This window comes from Argopecten irradians, chromosome 1 (assembly GCF_041381155.1).
Source record: "Argopecten irradians isolate NY chromosome 1, Ai_NY, whole genome shotgun sequence".
Lineage (NCBI taxonomy): Eukaryota > Metazoa > Mollusca > Bivalvia > Pectinida > Pectinidae > Argopecten > Argopecten irradians.
This window is the reverse complement of record NC_091134.1, coordinates 33,107,976-33,128,623: the sequence shown is the minus strand read 5'-3', so window position 1 is coordinate 33,128,623 and position 20,648 is coordinate 33,107,976. Positions and strand designations below refer to the sequence as shown.

The following is a 20,648-nucleotide window of genomic DNA, read 5'->3' as shown; positions in this document are numbered from 1 at the left end:
CTAAAGGATTTCTTTTGATGTTACCGCTAAGTCAGATACCAAAGTAATTGAAAAATACAGCAATCAAGTTTAATGTTTAAAACTATGTCTAAAAATACATTATAACAGGTTCAACAGAAGATTTCTCAACAACAAATTATTAAACATCATATGATTGAGCTGAAACACTGTTATTTTACTACTGAAATCTTGACTCATATTTTAGATCACAAATATTTCTTTCTTTTATTTTTACCATAATGTTAGGTCTTCTGTCAGACATACCTCCTACTCCGACTCTCTATATAGGTCCACTATCAGCAAATAATACCCGGTATATTTCTGATAATGGGTTTTCGAGGATAATGTATATATATATATAATGTAGTTGTGACATTAAGGCCGTTTTCGGTTATACGGATTGACGAATTAAAGACAGACCTGGTAATTTTATATTGTTTTCAGGCGAGCATTTACAAAGCCCCAACAGGCCTGTATCAAAAACTACAGTTCCATTAATATTTATACATGAAATAATTACTTTAACAAACGGTCGAACCGGTTGTTCCGAATAAACAAAAACGGTCTAAGGTTTTTTAAGGAAGAAAGAAAGTAAAAGAAATAAATCTGTTTTGCATACTCATAAATGATGAAAAATTTCCAACAAATATATTGATTTGAACAAGTTTGACTCTGTAATGTTCACAGTCCAATATCCTCAAGTACATTATACTTCAGTTTTCTAAAAGTACACCATAGCAGTATCTTTTTGAGAAGGAAATAGAAGAAAAAGGTTTAAAATCCTACTGGATAAGTTACAGCTAAACCAGCAGAACACATATCACTAACCGATGTGTAAACAAACATTAAAACAATGCTACCTTGTACAATTGATTAAGTCATGAGCATACGTAAAATATTCGTTGTAGAACTATGACATCAGGCCTGCTTTTGTGTCATCATAAACTGTATGAGCAGGCAAAGCTAGACTTTGTATATTCTATAAGATTTTTCAAAAATTGGATTTCTTCAAAGTCACAGGAAAGAAAATTTAACTGTTTATTCTTGAATTACCCGATAGCCGTTAATTTCACAGGTTAAAATGTATTTTTTAATTCAAAATTAAAATGATGATACATAAGTGTACTTAATTTTAAGTAATTATCGTTTTCCAGTTTTATGGCAAATGCTTTTTCCAACTTGACATAATCTTTCGCACAATGTCATACAAGTATTACAAAATCACCATCTCAACATAATACTGTATATACTGTAGTATATAACTAGCATATGCTCTAAACATTTCCCACTCACTCTTAACACAGCCTCACATGCTGTACAGCTGTACTGACTAACTTTACATTATTCCAATAGTTAAACATAATCATACATCTATAATACCATATACCCAAGCACCTGTCTCTCATAAAAAAAATAGTACCACATGTCATCTAAAGTCAACGCTTGTCTCATAAAAATAGACTACCATGTACACACATTTCTTCTGTCGCATATATACACAAAATATATCGTCAAAAAAATTAGGTAGCTGCCTTCTTTAGATAAATCAATATACATGTACTTGTATGTATTCAAAGTGTTAATCAAAAACAGTATTTTTATATTCATCAGCTAACAAACATGATATGGGAGACTCACTTTCTACATTTTCAAATCATCTATCCACAAAAAAAAATATGTATCTCTTAACCAAGACTTGCTTTCCACATATACAAATCATTTATCCACATGGAACATTCAGCACTTATCCAAGCAATCAGTTAAATATCTCTCATACTAATGGTTTAGGATGGCACAATTTGAGCAGGTTTAAACCGGGAAAGGATTCATGGAAGGTCACAGGTTTTGAATTTTTTATGGCATTCAATCGAGTTAGAGTTGCACTTTGTAGACTAGATACCATGATACGGACATTCTCTTCATGGTAGGTCACAGGTTTGAATTTGTTATGGCATTCGATCAAGTTAAATTTACATTTTGTAGGCTAGTACCTCGTAATCATGATATGGACATTATCTTCGTGGTAGATCATAGGTTTGAATTTTTCATGAATATTAAATAAAGTTACTGCACTATTCCACAATAAAATGGCAATATGTCTTCCTCTATGACAGTATATTTATTTGAGAAGCATGAAAAATATTGTTAACTCTTCTCATCATCACTAGTACACATAGTAGTACTACCTAACCCCCATGTTAATATAACTCTAATTTCAGACACTGAATTTGTTGGGTTAACAAATGTTGCTTTTTTTATGCTACAAGTTGTTTCACATTTCTTAATCTAGTAGAGCCTTTGTTTATTTTGCTCAAAGAGCTTAAACTACATCTGTTGCACAGTTTCTAAGGATTTCTAATTTGAGTATCTTTAATGAAATCCATGGTCCGCCCTTTATGGTTGAAAGTCGGTTTTTGTTTAAAATTTGGTCATATTAGAAAGTTGTTTTGTGGGTTACAGAAGGAAAGCCTTGAATTTAGAAATGTTGCTATGTTCAGTCACTTTCGGTGGTTTCCTAGTCACAAGTTTTGGAATCCAGAATTCTCATGCATCTGGTGTCGTATTCATCTGGTGTCGTATTCATGTGAATCAGTTATTACTAGAAGTCCAATACTTTGATGGCTAAATTCCTTAGTTGCTACTAGAAGTCCAATACTTTGCTGGCTACATTCCTAAGTTGATATTAGAAATCCAATACTTTGCTTGCTACATTCCTGAGTTGTTGCCCTTTGCTGATGTCCAGTTTAGCAGTGTTGCGCCTGAAGAGTATTGGACAGTCCAGCGAGACACAAGGCTGAGCGTCGTCCTGAACACTCATACAGTTGTTACAAATCTGGAAACAAAGAGATGCCATGTTAACAACAATCTTAAGAAGATGAGACCATATCAAGCATTACTGATGTTTTGTTTCATTTCAAAATCCTTATCACCTAAATAAACTTTTGACTGGAAGTCAAGTTACATGTATATTAAAGTAACTTGAGCTCTGCAGACAACATCACTAGTTCATTTCCATTTTAAAAATTTAAAATATTTAAACATCTGCAAGTCAAAGAGTGTTGAAAATTAATCCAACTTATTACTAGCTATCGCTGAACTTCCAACTCCTGAAGGCTGTGGATTATTCTATGCTACAGTCTGTATATAATGTAAGCTGGCAGGAGTAATGCACTAGAACGATGACCTTGCTTACTGACTGGATGCTTTAATACATACTTTGGTGAGATTTGCGTACACCTGATCCCACTCGCGGATCCTCTTGTTCAGAGTGACAGCTACCCTCTGTGGGTTTTGAGCACATTTGTTACAGATATCCTGATGGGTCTGCTCCTCACACACGGGGCAGCTCACCACCGAGAAAAACGAGGAAATGGTGCCCTACAATAAGGGTTAGGTTAGTATTGCAGTTCATCCTGTCTTATTAAAGTAATATCAGATTCAAAATATCTTTAATAGTTCATCATAAATTTATCCCAATACTTTGAAATGACCAAAAAAGCATCAATGTTTCAATTTCATTCTATTCCTTTATTAGATTATCCAGGTTTGTGAATACATAGAAAGTTGAATATTGATGAAGTAATACAAAATTGGTTTTACATGAAATGTATGTTGATAAAACGTGGATAAATTCATCATGAGAGGAGTTGTACCTTCTTACTGTCTGCAGCCATCACAGTCGGAGGCACGATCCTGGTCACCTTGGGCATGTCATTGTACCTATAATAGATATACTCATGTCAATCATACGCGACCTTTACCTTCATGTAACGTTACCCATTTCTTATGTACATATGACCTTCACTTATGGCTGTGTCACTCATTGTCCATAGACCTTACCCACTTTTTAAACTTTCAATTTTGTATAATGAGTGAATATTTTTCTACTTTTTGAATTAAAGTTGAAGTAATATTGAGATTTCCGAAAGTATTTCAGACAATCATTGCAGAAATTTGAAAGGAGGAAAAAGCAAAACTGTCAAAAATCTAGAATAGGAACTGCTAAAAAACAATAAACTTTCAATTACTGTATAATAAACACTGTGACATAGGGTATGAATAGAATTAATTACATGTTCATTTTAAATATTAACATATGAAGATCAGTTGAGGTGATTACTACACACTTCAAACTATGTGCAAGATTTAGATGATTTTTGTTCGACTGTCATACCAAAGGACAAATCCTGATGAATGTCACTATTGGTGACAACACTATATTCTGAAGGTCCAAAAGTCTTCTATGGTGACCACCTTGGCCTGATAATACAGAACCAAATCATTTAGATATATTCATTAATTATATTATGACCCATGTAATTACCATGAGAAGACATTGACTCCCATCAGTGAGAAGATTCGGTTGAGTGGCGGTAGGATCTGTTTGGTGATGTAGTAGGTAGCGTTGAGTCTGAGGGAGGGGTCGGCCAGGAGATCCGACGGAGACCTCACAAGCTGTATGAGGGGCAGCCCTGGACTACCATACACAATCACATAGGGTACACGCTCACCCACTCGTGGTTCACTGCGACGGTCCTGCTGTAGTTTCTTCCTGTGGACAGAAACACATTTTCATGGAATTAGTGACAGAAAATACCATTGTATGTACATGTATAGAAAAAATCCTAAACAATATCACTTAAAAAAATTTATGAACAGGCAAACAATCAAAGCAACATGTCAAAACAAACATCAAGTTCAAGATTTCCTTATTCTATTTTAACTTAAGCTATAGCCTCATTTATATACTTTAAAAAATAATTTAATATCTCTGAGGTTGGTACACAGGCTCTTGGATTGTTGCCTAAACAACAGCTATATTGTAAACCCGACTTATATACCTACTTTGATAACTCCAATGCTGGTACACAAGCCCCTGGTTTGTAGCCGGCCATACCACGGTACTCCTTGGCGAAGACAAGATCCTGTAAGCTGACCTTGCCCTCCATCAGTTTACGGCACTGTGTTTGGACATACTTCTTTGTCTGGGATACATCTCGAGTGGTAAACAGTGTTTTGATTGTACGCTCAAGAATCTGGTAAAACATAATAAAAGTATTTTTCTTTAAATTACCCAATACTATTTCTCAGGAATTGGTCACTACTTTGAATCAACTTAATCTTGCACAAGATTAAACATACTTCACAGGCAATGTGAGTTGACAAAACTTAATCACTACAAAAAAGCGTAAACTTACCAATCAAAAGTTGAACTTATGTCAATCGTAAAATTAATTCAGTAAGAAAATTGTCAGGCATAAAAACATAAAATATTATTGTATATAAGTTACTTTACAGTATACAAGTACGAAAATAATCTTTATTTTAGTGCTAGCCAGATCATGTGTAAATATTTTGTTGTCTTGTGTAAACCACAAACCTTAGCTACAGCAGGACAGGCATCTCTTCTGACCGTCTCTATTCCTTTGGCGTCAAATATTGGCTCCTTTTGGTCTGGGGTTTCATAACTAAACCCAACATAGCGTTTCTTGGTTTGCAGGATACAAGGGAGATAAACCTGTAGAAAATGAAAACTATTAGAAAAGTGTTGCATTCAGTGGCATGATTTTGGCATATTTAACTTTAGTTTTCTGCCCATTTTCAACATTTGTAGCAGGTTTTAATTGTACATAGTGATACGATCACCTTCTAGCTTTGCGCTAAGGGGAACAATACACTTGCCCAGTTACACAAAACAAAATTTTGTGCACATTACTTCTCCTAGGACAAAATATTGAAACAAGAAGCCCATGGGCCGTAACGGTCATCTGAAAATCATCTCCACAAATTATAACAAGAGGGAGGGAGGGGGTGTGTGTGTGTCAGAGCCATCATTTATACAAAATCTGTTCACATTCACAAGATGTTTCTGACCAAATTTGGTCAAAATCCAATAAGAACTTTATGACAAGTAGCGTTTTGAAGTTTCCTCTTTTTCCCTCTTGGGCTCCCCCTCCTGCCCCTGGAGGGTCAATGTAACCATTTATACATAATATGTTCCCCTTCCTATTAAGATGTTTTAGACCAAATATGGTTGAAATTCTTTTGAAACCTTTTGACTAGTAGCATTTTAAAAAAATTACCAAAATTTCCCTTAATGGGCCCTGCCCCTCCTGCCTCAGAGTCACCATTTATACAAAATCTGTTCCCCTTCCCATAAAGATATTTTAGACCAAATCTGGTTGAAATTCTTTTGAAATTTTATGACTAGTAGCATTATAAAAAATTACCAAAATTTCCCTTATTGGGCCCACCAATCCTGCCTCAGTGTCACCATTTATACAAAATCTGTTCCCCTTCCCAATAAAGATATTTTAGACCAGATTTGGTCAAAATCAAATGAGAAATTTATGACTAGTATTGTTTTAAAGAATTACCAAAATTTCCCAATAAGGCCCAGCCCATCCTGCCCCAGTGGGTCAGTCACCATTTATACAAACACTGTTCCCCTTCCCCTAAGAATGTTTCTTGCCAAATTTAGTCAATATCTAAAAAGAACCTTATGACTAGTAGCATTTTGAAGGCCCCAGGGGGTCAGAGTCACCATTTATACAAAATCTGTTCCCCTTCCCTACGGTTGTTTTTGGCCAAATTTGGTCAAAATCAAATACAGTATAACTTGTCTAAACCGAATGTGAACGGGACCAGTCGATTTGTTCGGTTTATACAGGTGATCGGTTTATAGAGGATAGAACCTTATCACAATATGTTCACATGGAAATCATCAGAAGATTTTTTTTTATTACAGCACAAACATTTATTCTCACATATGTACATGGTAGAACACCGAATTCCATCCAATGTTTTCTTGGGTTTCTTAGGTGTACATGTACGATCCATTTCTCTCGGTGTGCTACATTCAAATGAACTCTCATAAGTTATGTGTATGTTTTATTGTTAGAATTGACCGTGAACAGTATTCACAAATACAATGTACATGTAACAAAACCGTCGAATGAAAAGTTGTCACTATCTAGCCCTTAGTATACCGGTACAGGTAAATCCCCTTAGGCGCCTCATGATCAGTCCCATGTTGTGAAAACATTGTTGCCTGTTTGTCCAAGTTAATTTTACAAAGAAAGGTATAGTAACATTTCCTAAACAGTTCCGGTTTTCAGAGTATACAGGTTCCGGATTATGCAGGCTTTGGGTACTATAGTTTATTAAGAAATTTGCCGGGACCAAACAAATTCATCGGTATAACAAGTTTCCGGTTTATATAGGGTTCGGTTTAGACAAGGGGTGGTGGTCGAGTCACCATTTAAACAGAATCTGTTTTCCTTCCCCTAAGAATGTTTCTGGCCACATTTGGTCAAAATCAAATGAGAACGTTATGACTAGTATCGTTTTGAAGGAATCTTCCTCTATTAGGACTAGTAGCAATTTAAAGGAAAAGTTTACGCACAGCACACGACCCACGGTGAACGACGACGGACGGTGCATGATGACAATAGCAAATTTGTGGAATTTCCATCCCCTGCTTTCAGGACATATTGTAGGTAAACATTATTGAGGTGAGGTTCAACTTCGTTGAAACATGTCGTGGCAATCGAAGTTGGCCAAGCCCTTACGGCATTTGGCCTTGTTACCAAGTTTGAAGAAAATCGGTTAATATTATTAGAGTTATTGCAGGGAAATGGCAGAAAATGACATTTTTTTTATTAAATCAAAGGGCCATACTCTGCTAAATAAGGTCTGTCGCAAGTGGCGATCGAACTTGGACGAGCCCTTAAGACATGTAACTTTGTTACCAAGTTTGAATAAAATTGGTTAATATTTATTACAGTTATTGTACGGAAGTGGCAGAAAATGACTTTTATTTATTAAATCACAGGGCCATAACTCTGCTAATTAAGATCTGTCTAAAGAGGCGATCGAATTTGTCTAAGCCCTTAAGGCATTTTACTTTGTTACCAAGTTTTAACAATATTAGTTTTAAAGATGCTCCACCACTGACGAATGGTATTTTTTCACTATCAAAATCAGGAGCAGACTATTTAGTATTTTTCTTCAGTTACAAAAGTTACTTACTTTATACCATTACCACTTGAAAAGTTGAAAAGTTTGAGCTTCTAGTTTTACTTCAAGTTAAAAATATAAAAAATAATTAATTGCATCCCAAAAAATTCTGTGCCACTATATCCTATTTGGAATGAAGTACTGATTGGGCATGCACCAAAGGCGAAGTAAATTATTTTATACTATTTTTTGTGTTAATTATACATATATATACAAGATTAAACACCAATTATTGTTTAAATGATGAATATCATTTATGCTCTGTCGGCGGTGGAGCATCTTTAACATTTGTTAGTTATTACGCAGATACTGAGAAAAATAACATTTGTAGTAAATTAAAGGGCCATAACTTTAATAAATAACATCCATTGAAAGAGTTGATCAAACCTAGCCAGGCACTTAAGGCATTCAACCTTGTTACCAAGTATGAAGAAAATCGGTTAAAATATTTATTACAGTTATTGTACCGAAGTGACAGAAACTGAATTTTTTTTTTATTTAAGGAAAGGGCCATAACTCCGCTAAATAAGGTCCGTTGAAAGTCGCAATCGAACATGGACGAGTCCTTTAGGCATTTAATCTTGTTACTAAGTTTGAAGAAAATTGGTTTACATTTGTTACACTTATTGCACGGAAATGGCAGAAAATGACGTTTTTAGTAATTCAAAGGGCCATAACTCCCCACATTTGTTACAGTTATTGCACGGAAACATTGCACGGTGAAAGAAAGAAAGAAAGAAAGAAAGACAGACAGACAGACAGACCCAAATTAATATCCCACCGTTTCAGAGAAAGCGGGGGACAACAAACTAACCTTCTCAAACTTGAGCTTCATTGGTTTAGGGTTAGCTGCTGTTACTGCATCACAGATCTCATAGCCAATCTTAAAAGCTTCATCTTTGCTGCGGCCCTTCAGCTCAATAAACATGCTGTAACATAAAAAGTTCATGTGTAAGTATAGGAATTCATCATATTTGATGACAGACCTTGAAGAAAAAGTCAAGGTCATTCATTGGAACAAACTTTGTGTCCCTTCATCACAGCATACTGCAGGCTGGATATCAGGTCTCTGGGCCTATGCTTAATGAGAAGAAGTCATTTAAAGAGAAAGCTTGAAGTTTATACATCAGACTACTAATATAACTAACACACCTCCATACATAATTCAATGAACATTCCAACATTCTTTAGAAGTTTACCTGTCTGTGTCGCCATAGACAACCCTTGCCCCCCAGCGAGGTGTGTCCTCCACCAATTTGATGGCCCTTTCCAGTGTCTCCCGGGCTTTCCTCACAATACTGTCACCAACCTGGTATGTAAAATAATCACTATATACAACCTTTATAAATGAATCACATATTAAGTTGGTTATTTTTAAGGATTTATGTTTAAATCAATTAAATATATACTAGGTATATTATCAATATACATATTATGTTATTTTGTAAATTACTAAATGATTCAATAGAACATCTAATTCTTGCAGACAGTAAGACCAGTAATATTTTGAGTCATCAGAGTACATCTACTTAATAAGTGTATCAAGTTGGAATACTTGATGTGGCCATGTCCAATAACTGGCTACAAATTTCAGCATATTTTATAGCTAACAGGGCTCAGTTATCAAATGTATCTGATTTTTATGAATTTAAACTATCATGATCCATTAATTATAAATGAATAAACAGTTATGAAATATATCACCAAAATGTACATAGTCCTAAATTCATCCTCAATTCAATTACACTTTTTACCCTAGTTTCAAACTAGTTTACCTCTATACACGGCATCCTCCCTGAGAAGTTGGCAGCAGTGTAACCATATGTAACGTTCGCAATAAGTTTGAGGCCCAGTTGTCTGGCATCTAGCAGTTTACTCAAAGCCTTTTAAAAGAAGAAATTAAAATAAAATTTTAAAAATATAATTGAAATTCATTTTACTAATGGCCAGGGGTATTAGAGGACATAATATGTGCATTCAGTTCAATAAAAGTGACTGAAATTAAGTTGTTGAATGCTGTAATTTTTTCTAATTCAGTAATAGAGGTTAAAGTTTGTTAATGACAAAATTAATTTGAATGTGAATGAACAAGTCCAAATGAACACACTTACGTATCTACAATGTTTTAAGCTCCAGAAACTAGGGGATTCTACAATAAAGTTCTACTTACCTTATCATTCTTGTACGCCTTCATGGCTTTCTTTACCATTAGTCTTGTGTTCAGGATTTCCTCTACCATACTGTAACGCAAAATACTACATGCTAAACTGTTGACTTGTGAAATTATTATGCAGTCACGACACTATACTAATATTACAGTAAATCGATATTGCAATTATCAGGATCTTGTATAACAAGATCCTTAAAAAGATAGGGGCCTCAGAGGTCAAGTTGTTAAATTGTCCTAACATTATTGCTACTCGCCCTCCATCTCTGGATTTGCGAGTTGGAATCCCATGCGTGGGTTTGCCAGGTACTGACCACTAGTCAGTGGTTTTTCTCCAGATTTCCTCTCGCTAAAAAACCCAGTACATCCTTAAATGACCCTTGCTGTTGATAGGACATTAAACTAATCAAACCAAATAATTCATGCTGAAATAGGCACCTGCCAAAATAATTTTATGTTGATACATCCCCCTTACAATAGTAACTTACGCAGAAATGACTCCCTTCCTGACATGTTGCTGTACAAACACAACACCATTGGGAGATACAGTAATGTCATTCTCAAACTTCTGAAAATGTGAAGAAAACAAATCTTACATTAATCATACCGTTAATAATGACTGAAATATCAATACTGAACAAGTTCAATTTATCACTTTATAAATTTGCAATAATATACATATGTAGCTATATCTTAAAATGACATACCAAAGATTTAACATGATAACTTCAATCTATTTCAGGGCAAAATTTCTGGCATAAAAAATTGAAATACATACATGTATATTAAAGGCCTAATCAGTATGCTTGTAGTAGCTTGAAATACAATGAGATAGATAAAACAAATCTACTCATGATCTGTATAACCTACGTTAAAGTCTATACATACGAAATCAAACAATATAAGATGTATGGTGAAGCTCAAGATCACGTTAATCATATCAGGCCTTCATTATAGTAGGCAATGGAAGATGGTGATATATATACCTTAAGGACAGAGGGAGGAATCTTCAAATGGGTACAACCAAACTCAATAGGTCCTTCACTGTAAACACAAATAAAATAACCATAATTTAAAAGCATATCAACAAAACATTCACATTGAATTTTAAATGATGTAATGAGCAGTGGCATAATGAACTAGTGTCTCAGAGGCACAACACTAAATAGGAACTAAATCATATTTACAAATCATATCATTTTTGTACCTAATTAATATTTAACATTATCTTTGTCAAAGAGATATTTATTTGTGCTGTGCCAAATAAAGCTAAATATTATCATCTTTTCTGCACAACAAATATTTATCATTTTTCATTCCGAAACAATATTTATCATATTTATGATTTTAGGCTAAGCCTCAAGATAATAACAAAGTGGATTTATGAAAACAAAACATAAAAGGCCTGTAAACAAAACTAAGCTTGAAAGGCCTGTAAACTTACTGTGCCTTGTCAAGCCATTTGAGACGGCCTAAACAGGTGGCAAAGCAGTAGTTGTGAGCAATCATGATGGATGGATAGAGAGACTGGAAGTCTACTACTACCACTGGATCGGCGTAGAAACGAGAGTCTGGCTCCAGAGTGAGTGCTATACACTCGGGAGATCTCATCCTGGCCCTCTGGTGGACACTCGGAGACGCCGGGATGTAGTTCAACGGCTTGGCCAAACGTAGCATCATCGACTCCACTCGATACTGTAGGTAACAATGTAACATTCTATATCATATTCTATACTTTCAATAGAGACTGAATGATTTAAATTAGAGTTTGAATGAAATAAAGCCAGGAAACAATGATTTTCATTATTAAAATTTGATGAATACATTTGTATTGACAACTGTCATCATCTCCAATTGTAAATGCTTCTGCAGGTTTTCATTAAAACTTCATAGTATCCACAAATATAACAGGTTTTACCTGTGACCCGCGCGATAAAACGTGGTAGAACTCAATCCCAAACACACGGGCGAATTCACTGGTACGTCCGATGAGATCTAGCTGGTCTATGATCTGTAGATTCCCCTTCACACGAGTAATGTAGTATTCAATCAGCCTCCATCTGTTAATTGATAGCTTTTTATGTAACAAAAGTATCAAAATCTGAGAGGCTTCATAAACCCAAAGAATTATGGGAATCAAAGAGACTTAACCAGTATTTAATCCCACAGATTACTTCCCATGGTATAAACACTGGCTTCCAGAAGTGATTCTTCAACATGGTGTAAGCTTTATGAAAGGTTACAAACTGTTATAAACTTATAACATTGCCAGACATTTCCTATAAGGACAAACTAAGAAAATAAAGACAATAAAAGTCATTAAATGTGGACAAGAATTTGTACTTAATAGATGTAGTTTAATTAATCGTATGCTCTCATGGCAGAGAGTAATTATTAATTTCTATTATGATAGCGTCATTTTTTAAAACGTTACAAGGTATTGAAATATTTCTTAAATTTCATAATTCAGCACTGAGTAGACTGCCTTGATCAATAAGAATCACAATAGAAACGACCACTTACCTGTACAGGTGAGTTCGGTGGTTGTACCAGTTAGACAAGGTCCTATAGGAAAACTGAGGTATGCGTTGATGAAGGATGTGGTAGCACGCATTCTCAAAGGAATAGATGTTCAGAGTTACCTACAAACATATATATCAAGCTTTAATTCAACTAAAATCAAACAATGTAAAAGCTGCTCAGGGCTAAATGTCTTCCCTGGACTTTCCAATGCGAAAAACATAAACAAAAGAATAGAAAATAATTATTAGATGGTGTCCAAAAGGTTGTTTAGCCCTTACCTCATGCCTTAGTAATCGCCATAGGTTGAGTACAATTCGTCCCGCAATGTGAATCTCGGACATGTGGTCTGATCCGTACTCATCTTTGCTGGCACTAAAGTGACTTCCTGTTTTCGCCCCTGAAAAAAGGATAAGAGGATTAAATTGTAAAATACTTCAGCAACACATAGAGATAATTTGTAACTTTGCACCATGCAGGAAAGCATTGTAGAATGCTACCATTGAATATCTAATCTATTACAATGTGCTTTGTAATTCCAACTTTATACCTGCAGATAACTATCTTTACTGACATATAGCAGGGAGATTTTATTAGTTCTGACCAAAATAGTATTATCACAGTCTTGTTTATTACAAATTAAGAGGGCTCAAAAGGATAAATACCTTAAATGGTTAGTGTTTGATTTTCAAATACTTTTTTTGGAACGTAGGATGAACAAAACACTACCTGTTTTACCTTATTGACTGATGTTGTTGCTATTGATCTTTATATTCAGTGTCAACTTCCCCTTTAATTTTTTTCGAGATCTTTAATTGACTTACCTGGTATTCTGGAGAGCTTAGAACAAAGAGGAATACTGAGGTTATCTAGTAATGCTGACTTACCTGGTATTCTGGAGAGCTTGGAACAAAGAGGAATACTGAGGTTATCTAGTAATGCTGACTTACCTGGTATTCTGGAGAGCTTGGAACAAAGAGGAATACTGTGGTTATCTAGTAATGCTGACTTACCTGGTATTCTGGAGAGCTTAGAACAAAGAGGAATACTGAGGTTATCTAGTAATGCTGACTTACCTGGTATTCTGGAGAGCTTAGAACAAAGAGGAATACTGAGGTTATCTAGTAATGCTGACTTACCTGGTATTCTGGAGAGCTTAGAACAAAGAGGAATACTGAGGTTATCTAGTAATGCTGACTTACCTGGTATTCTGGAGAGCTTAGAACAAAGAGGAATACTGAGGTTATCTGGTAATGCTGACTTACCTGGTATTCTGGAGAGCTTAGAACAAAGAGGAATACTGAGGTATCTGTAATGCTGACTTACCTGGTATTCTGGAGAGCTTAGAACAAAGAGGAATACTGAGGTTATCTGGTAATGCTGACTTACCTGGTATTCTGGAGAGCTTAGAACAAAGAGGAATACGAGGTTATCTGGTAATGCTGACTTTCCTGGTATTCTGGAGAGCTTAGAACAAAGAGGAATACTGAGGTTATCTGTAATGCTGACTCGGTATGGGCTGAGAGGATACTGGTAGTAAGTACTGGAGCTTAGAACAAAGAGGAATACTGAGGTTATCTAGTAATGCTGACTTACCTGGTATTCTGGAGAGCTCGGAACAAAGAGGAATACTGAGGTTATCTAGTAATGCTGACTTACCTGGTATTCTGGAGAGCTTGGAACAAAGAGGAATACTGAGGTTATCTAGTAATGCTGACTATCCTGGTATTCTGGAAAGCTTAGAACAAACAAGGATGTTAATTATCTGGTAATACTGACTTACCTGGTTTTCTGGACGCTTGGAACAAAGAGAAATACTGAGGTTATCTAGTAATGCTGACTTACCTGGTATTCTGGAGAGCTTAGAACAAAGAGGAATACTGAGGTTATCTAGTAATGCTGACTTACCTGGTATTCTGGAGAGCTTAGAACAAAGAGGAATACTGAGGTTATCTAGTAATGCTGACTTACCTGGTATTCTGGAGAGCTTAGAACAAAGAGGAATACTGAGGTGAGATGCTCGTTGTAGCAGGTATCCCCAGGAGAAGTTCTGTATTTCATATCCCACAAGGATATCAGGGTCCCACCTACAATAAAACGTATGTCACTACTTGAAAGTCATAAGACCTTAAATACATAATATACAATTAGTACAATGTATCTCATAGAATTTGATATTTTTTTCCACTTGCGAAGAAATAAGGGGTTTTCATTTCTTGTAAACAGATCTGACGATTCTCTACATAAACATCACATCTGAGCAATGAGGAATCAGCACATCAATGAAAAGGCAAACCTTTTCACAATTTATTATTGACAGTGAGTAAGATTTAAAGTAGTCATTGCAGCTTAATTAAGAATATGCAAGATTAAGGTTAAACTTACTTTTCAAAAAGGTCATCCAAGAACACAGTATAGAGCTCTTCCTCATCTCTTACATAGTTCACCTGAAGGTCATCAAGGTCAATTCCTGACCTCTGTAAGAATGTGCTGGGTATATCTTCGGTACTGTTATAGCGTCGTGGCGGGGGAGTCACAGCACCTTTTGCCTTTCCTCTTCCTCTCCTTCCCCTGGGAGTGGATGGTTTGGGCGACAGACTTCTACCCTTGGAAGTTGAAGGTTGGGGTGATTTACTTGTGGATGGTAGAGGTGACCTTGGCCTTGATGTAGATGGTCTTGGTGATCTAGAACTACTAGGCTGCGGTGACCATGACCTTGATCCTGTAGATGTAGATGAAGAAGGTGGGGATTGTGAGTTTATCCTTTTTTGTCTTCTTTCTTTCAGCGCTCTTTCCGCATCTGCAGACACTAAGTCCACAATGACTACCCCAGTGACCTGAGTCTTACCCTTAGCTGGGTCCACGTCATTGGATATGGAATAGAAAACGGCTTTAACAGCATCCACCTCTGGGTCAGGTCGAAGGTCACCTCTGGTCTCAGCATGGAGCTCCAGACTAAGAACTGTTAAGTTCTGTACCTGAAAGAATTGTGTAACAGGTCAGTGGAAAACTTCAACAAATGTAAACTTAAGCGTAAGAAGACTAGGGTAGAAAGGAGTAGGACACTGACAAAAAGAATATCTCTTGTTTATTTGAATATAGAATTATTTTGATACATAAGTATACAACCTTAATACACAGAATTTGTTTTTGTTCAAAATAGATACCACTTCACTTCCAATTTTGATACTGTGAATCACATATATAGGTGATGTACTGATAATAAAGACAGACCACGTGGAGTGCCTTGGCTTCCTGTAGATTGTCCTGGCTGACTTTGAACCCAAAAGAATTCTGTGGAGTGGGACCATCGATCTGTGATGTGTGACCTTTCTGGTCTCGAGGTGTAGCAAATTGCTGAAAAAAGACAGTAAAACTATTGTGTACCATTATCGGTGATCTCTGCACTGAATTTAATAAACAACAACAGACATCAAAACCAAAAAATGTCTGTAGAAAATGAGAACAGGATGAGACACCACACAATGTACCTAAGTTACACTTAATGCCCTCTTCCTCTTCATTTTTTGCTGAAGTGGAAAGACTAAAAAAATAATTTTCTTTGAAACAGTCCTATATCGTCAAAATAATGATGAACAATCAATTATTCATATATCTTATGTCTAGAACATTGAGCTATTTACTGAACTGAGTTAACTGAATACTATATTTAGTATTTTAGATAGAATTACCTGTAACTGAGCAAATTGAACCCTATGTTTAGTTTCTTAGCCAGATCTACCTGTAATTGAGTGAACTGCAGAGCCTGCTGTAGTGACTTCTGTGTGTTAGAGGACAGTCTTCGTGGCAGTGGTAACCTCCTTGGCGTGGCAAATTTACCTGGAGTTTTGTCACTGATACTGCTAGGTGGAACTCTTCTGTCCTCACTAGGTGTACTTGTAGCACTAGGTTTCCTACCTGACAGGACGGGCGTGAAGGCCGAGCTAAAGAGAGCAGATATTCGTCTGCTAGGTGTGGTTTTAGCATCATCAGACACAATATCAGGCAATATGGGAGAGTCTACTATCTCAGAAACAGGAGTCACGGGTGTGTTGCCAAGTTCATCCCTCATAATGCTAGATACTGTTTGTGGAGTCTTAGGTGTACAAATTTTATCTCTCACAATGCCAGATCCTGTTTGTGGAGTCACAAGTGTACAAAGTTTATCTCTCACAATGCCAGATTCTGTATTTGGAGTGACTGGTTCACTGTTGCTCCTAGCGGGAGAGTTTTCTGACTGAGAACTAAGCAATCTTGAACGTGAGAATTGAGAAAACCTTAATCCTGAAGGTGGAGAAGGACCAATTATTTCACTATCATCGTCTGAGCTTTCACTCTCCCCTTCCACAAACAGTGTCCGTGGCACATCCTCATATCTGCTGTTTTTTGTAGTGTCATTCTCATGAATATATTTTGTTGATGAATCTTCATGTCTATCATTAGTGACTGATATTTCTGAAAGACCCATTGTTGCACTTTCGTTGGTTAATGTTTCATTTGAACTAAATTCATGTCCACTATTTCTAGTTTCAGAATCATCCTTCTGACTGTTACCTTTTTCGTCAGATTTCTTGTTAGTTTCCTTTTTGAGCTGTTTCTCCTTATTTTTCATTTCCTTCCAAACTTTTCTGCCGATTTCCCATTTTTTAACAGTCTTTTGTGTTGGAGGTGGATTACAAGGGGAGATAACTATTGATCTATCTCCCAGAAGAGCAAAGCGGAGTTGTGGTTCTTTTTCTATTCTGTTCATTAATGTTTTGTTCTCTGACTGACTTAGTACTATCTGATCCTGTGACATCATCCTGCTTCGTAATGCCAGTAATCCTTCACAATCCGTGTAATTACAAAACTCATCGTAATCTTTTACCTGAAAACATTAAAAACTGAGTTGTACACAGTACAAACCTTTCTTTTGTGTAGATATAAATGTACAAAGCAAAGTAACATTAACTTATTTTAAATCAATTAGACATTATGTATATTAAAAGACTTCAATGGCATTTCAATTTCAAACTACCTACAGAGATTGGTCAGTTCAGTTGAGAAAATCTATCCTATTTGAACTAACACCTGTATCTCATACACCAAGCATTATTTGTTCTAATATTATCATAAATTAACTTCAATTGATCGATTGAATCTTCAATGTCTATCATGGATACCAAAATGAACATGTTAGTAGAACAGAAGTAGAACAAAGTAAAATTGGAAGAAAAAACCAGTAAAATTGGAGATATCAAAAAATACTTTATTCTGCCGCATACATGCCATACCTCCCGGAGTGAGACAAAACCTCCTGTATTTTAAAGCCTTTTATGTCTCCCGGCAGGAGAGTCTAAATTCCCGTATTCTATAAACCCCTCCGTTTTATTTTCGTCGCCACATTTGTGTACATACTAGGTTAATTTTAGCACGAGAGTAACCACTCCCTGACCCCCTGACCAACACCCAAGTGGCCCTAATTAGCAGCCTTGGGCTATTGCCGGATAGTGATCTGTTCCTTATTTGTGACCCTCTCCTATTCTACAGATGTTCAGAAATCGTAAGTATCCTTAGCTATTATGATTTATATTTAGTGTGGTGTTCTAAGACTGTATCAAATACTCTTAATATTTCTGAATTAGGTGACAAGCAAGTGTTGGAAGTAGTAAAAAAAATGTTTTCATCCTTATGTGCTCCCCTTAAAGCAAATTATTGGGCACCTGCAGAGCTTATATTTATAATGACCAATATGGTGCTTAGTTACAAGTTTGAGTAAAACTCACAGCAAAATGGCCCGAAAGCAATGCAGGCATGCTTCAAAGTTTAACCTTTACTGACAAGATACAACAAGTGTTGGTATTGGCTGTGACCTATAACGTCACGGCTCAGTAGCTTCCGTGATAGGTGAGAGAGCCGCTACAGCAATCACACAATTGAAGTTTGTAATCTCGGCTATGATTGGTTGGGATAGCTCCACGGGCGTGGCTACGATACGAAGAACAATCTTTCACAAGAGAGTCAAATTCAGAAAATAGCAACAACATACAATACTGTCGCATCTTTTAAATCAGTATTATCAACAACGTAGCTCTGATCGACGGACAAATGTATTTGTATCAGCCTGAATGTTGATTACATCGTGCTGATCCGGTCTTGCAACACTAATCGGACTGCCTTGAGGTAAACTGCAGAGCAAGGTAACATATGCCCCGCCTTTCAGTCGCCACAATAGCCAATGAGAGACCCTGTTACTTATGGCACTGTGTACTTCACAGCATCATATACCTGCTGTGTGACCTACTGAGCCAGTGCATGAGCGATTACATCAGTGACACCCCCAACACTTGTTGTATTTTGACAGAAATAGTCTATGGAGTCTAAATAGCTCAACTATACACACAGTAGTCAATTGACTTAAACACAAACAAGTGTCAGATATACCACAAACTATCAGAAGTTAATAAATATATTGAGATTAGGGAAAACTTCTATTCTGCATGATGAGTGAGAAAAGTGAAACAGATAGCAGGGATAGCTTCAGGCTGAATTTTATAACATTGCAAAAGACCACAGGGGAAATATTTGAAAACAGATCTCAAAAAGAATAAAATAATACAAGTTAGCTGGTAAGAGAAACTGATATTAAATGAAGAATGGTGATAAAACTTGCCATGGCTTACAATTACTTATTAACACTATTTACTATAGAGATATTTTCTTTTTTTCATTTCCCTTGTAATATCGATTTGAAAACCCTCATGGTATGCATTAATGCATATGAAATGTAGTAAAAAGCTTGAAAAGAGTGAAACAGATCATGCTAGCAGGTGACAATTATGGATAAGCAAAACTATAACACCATGCTAACGTGTACATGCTCTTCAAAATCTTCAGTCACTTAGCTTTATTCCAGAATATCCCCACATTTGGACAACAATTAAAAGTTCAATGGAATGGTAGTCAAAGTTGTTAAATAACCTAAGTAAGATTAATTTTGTTTTCAATACATAATAGCCAACCGACTTTTCCAGGCTTCTGAATACTTCACACTTTCAAAATATTTATATACAATGTTTACATGATTTGGATCTACTGAATTTGTTCAATTTATACTGTGTGGTAGAAAATCTTTAGGAAAGTTTGCTAACAAATGCATACAGATCCTGACATGAAAGGGAAGACAACTTCTGAAAACAAGTTTGATTATGGGATATGACGTGTCCTCCACCAACTACAGTTCCGGAGAAGCTTTCTCACTTCTCTGCTGGAGTATTGACAAAGGTAACATAGATGACCCCTGACTAGAGTTCCCTGAAGCCAAAATCAGACGACCTGACTCGAGTTCCCTGAAGCCAAAATCAGACACCATGTTCCTTCATTTTTAGCACTAGGTAATATTACAAAGAGCTTGTACCGTCTCTCTCCTCCCCATTCCCATACACACAATGTTATTACGTTATTAGGAACAAGTTGTGTTAATTAGTGTCAAAGTAGCGACATAATACACATAGAAATGAACAAAACCTACACAAACTCCAATGTGAAAAACATGGCTCTACAGACATACAATACAGACTGAAGATTTTAGAAGAGATTTTCAGATAACTATTATATATTAGCTCACCCTGGTAGACTGAACTCCTAATATTCGCCCACCCAGTTCCCTACAAAGGACACAAAATGCATGCATATCAATCATATAGAAATAAGGACTAAAAACAACAAACATTGATAAATGTTATCAATAAAGCCACATTCAATCAATTTTGACAGAATACCCAAACAATTTGAAAAACTGTTTTATTTCTGGACGAAAAAAATAATTTGCAATTTGCAATTTTTTCCTCATGATTCAATATATTTCAATAATAAATCTAAAATCAGGGTATGATATCAAAAACGATTAAAGCAAATAAATGGGGAAAGTGGGACAACACAAAGTGCTAAAACGATACTGTTA

The 20,648-nt window shown here is 36.0% G+C and overlaps 1 protein-coding gene across 2 annotated transcripts in view; it reads right to left on the bottom strand.

Annotated features, from left to right (window-relative positions):
• Positions 1 to 2,568: 2,568 nt before the first annotated feature.
• LOC138324823 (uncharacterized) overlaps positions 2,569 to 20,648 on the bottom strand; it is a 59,900-nt gene continuing 41,820 nt past the window's right edge. For both annotated transcript variants that reach the window (XM_069270002.1, XM_069270009.1), the window contains exons 17-37: positions 20,313 to 20,352; positions 16,449 to 17,573; positions 15,941 to 16,063; positions 15,092 to 15,684; positions 14,678 to 14,793; positions 12,988 to 13,106; positions 12,710 to 12,828; positions 12,105 to 12,246; positions 11,631 to 11,881; positions 11,173 to 11,230; positions 10,675 to 10,754; positions 10,190 to 10,259; positions 9,795 to 9,902; positions 9,219 to 9,328; positions 8,834 to 8,948; positions 5,381 to 5,518; positions 4,846 to 5,036; positions 4,325 to 4,552; positions 3,654 to 3,720; positions 3,217 to 3,378; positions 2,569 to 2,833 (exon numbers count right to left, since the gene is read on the bottom strand). In XM_069270002.1, coding sequence (XP_069126103.1) covers positions 2,684 to 2,833; positions 3,217 to 3,378; positions 3,654 to 3,720; positions 4,325 to 4,552; positions 4,846 to 5,036; positions 5,381 to 5,518; positions 8,834 to 8,948; positions 9,219 to 9,328; positions 9,795 to 9,902; positions 10,190 to 10,259; positions 10,675 to 10,754; positions 11,173 to 11,230; positions 11,631 to 11,881; positions 12,105 to 12,246; positions 12,710 to 12,828; positions 12,988 to 13,106; positions 14,678 to 14,793; positions 15,092 to 15,684; positions 15,941 to 16,063; positions 16,449 to 17,573; positions 20,313 to 20,352 — 4,105 coding nt within the window. In that variant the 3' untranslated portion in view covers positions 2,569 to 2,683. The remainder of the gene's footprint in view (positions 2,834 to 3,216; positions 3,379 to 3,653; positions 3,721 to 4,324; positions 4,553 to 4,845; positions 5,037 to 5,380; positions 5,519 to 8,833; positions 8,949 to 9,218; positions 9,329 to 9,794; positions 9,903 to 10,189; positions 10,260 to 10,674; positions 10,755 to 11,172; positions 11,231 to 11,630; positions 11,882 to 12,104; positions 12,247 to 12,709; positions 12,829 to 12,987; positions 13,107 to 14,677; positions 14,794 to 15,091; positions 15,685 to 15,940; positions 16,064 to 16,448; positions 17,574 to 20,312; positions 20,353 to 20,648) is intronic.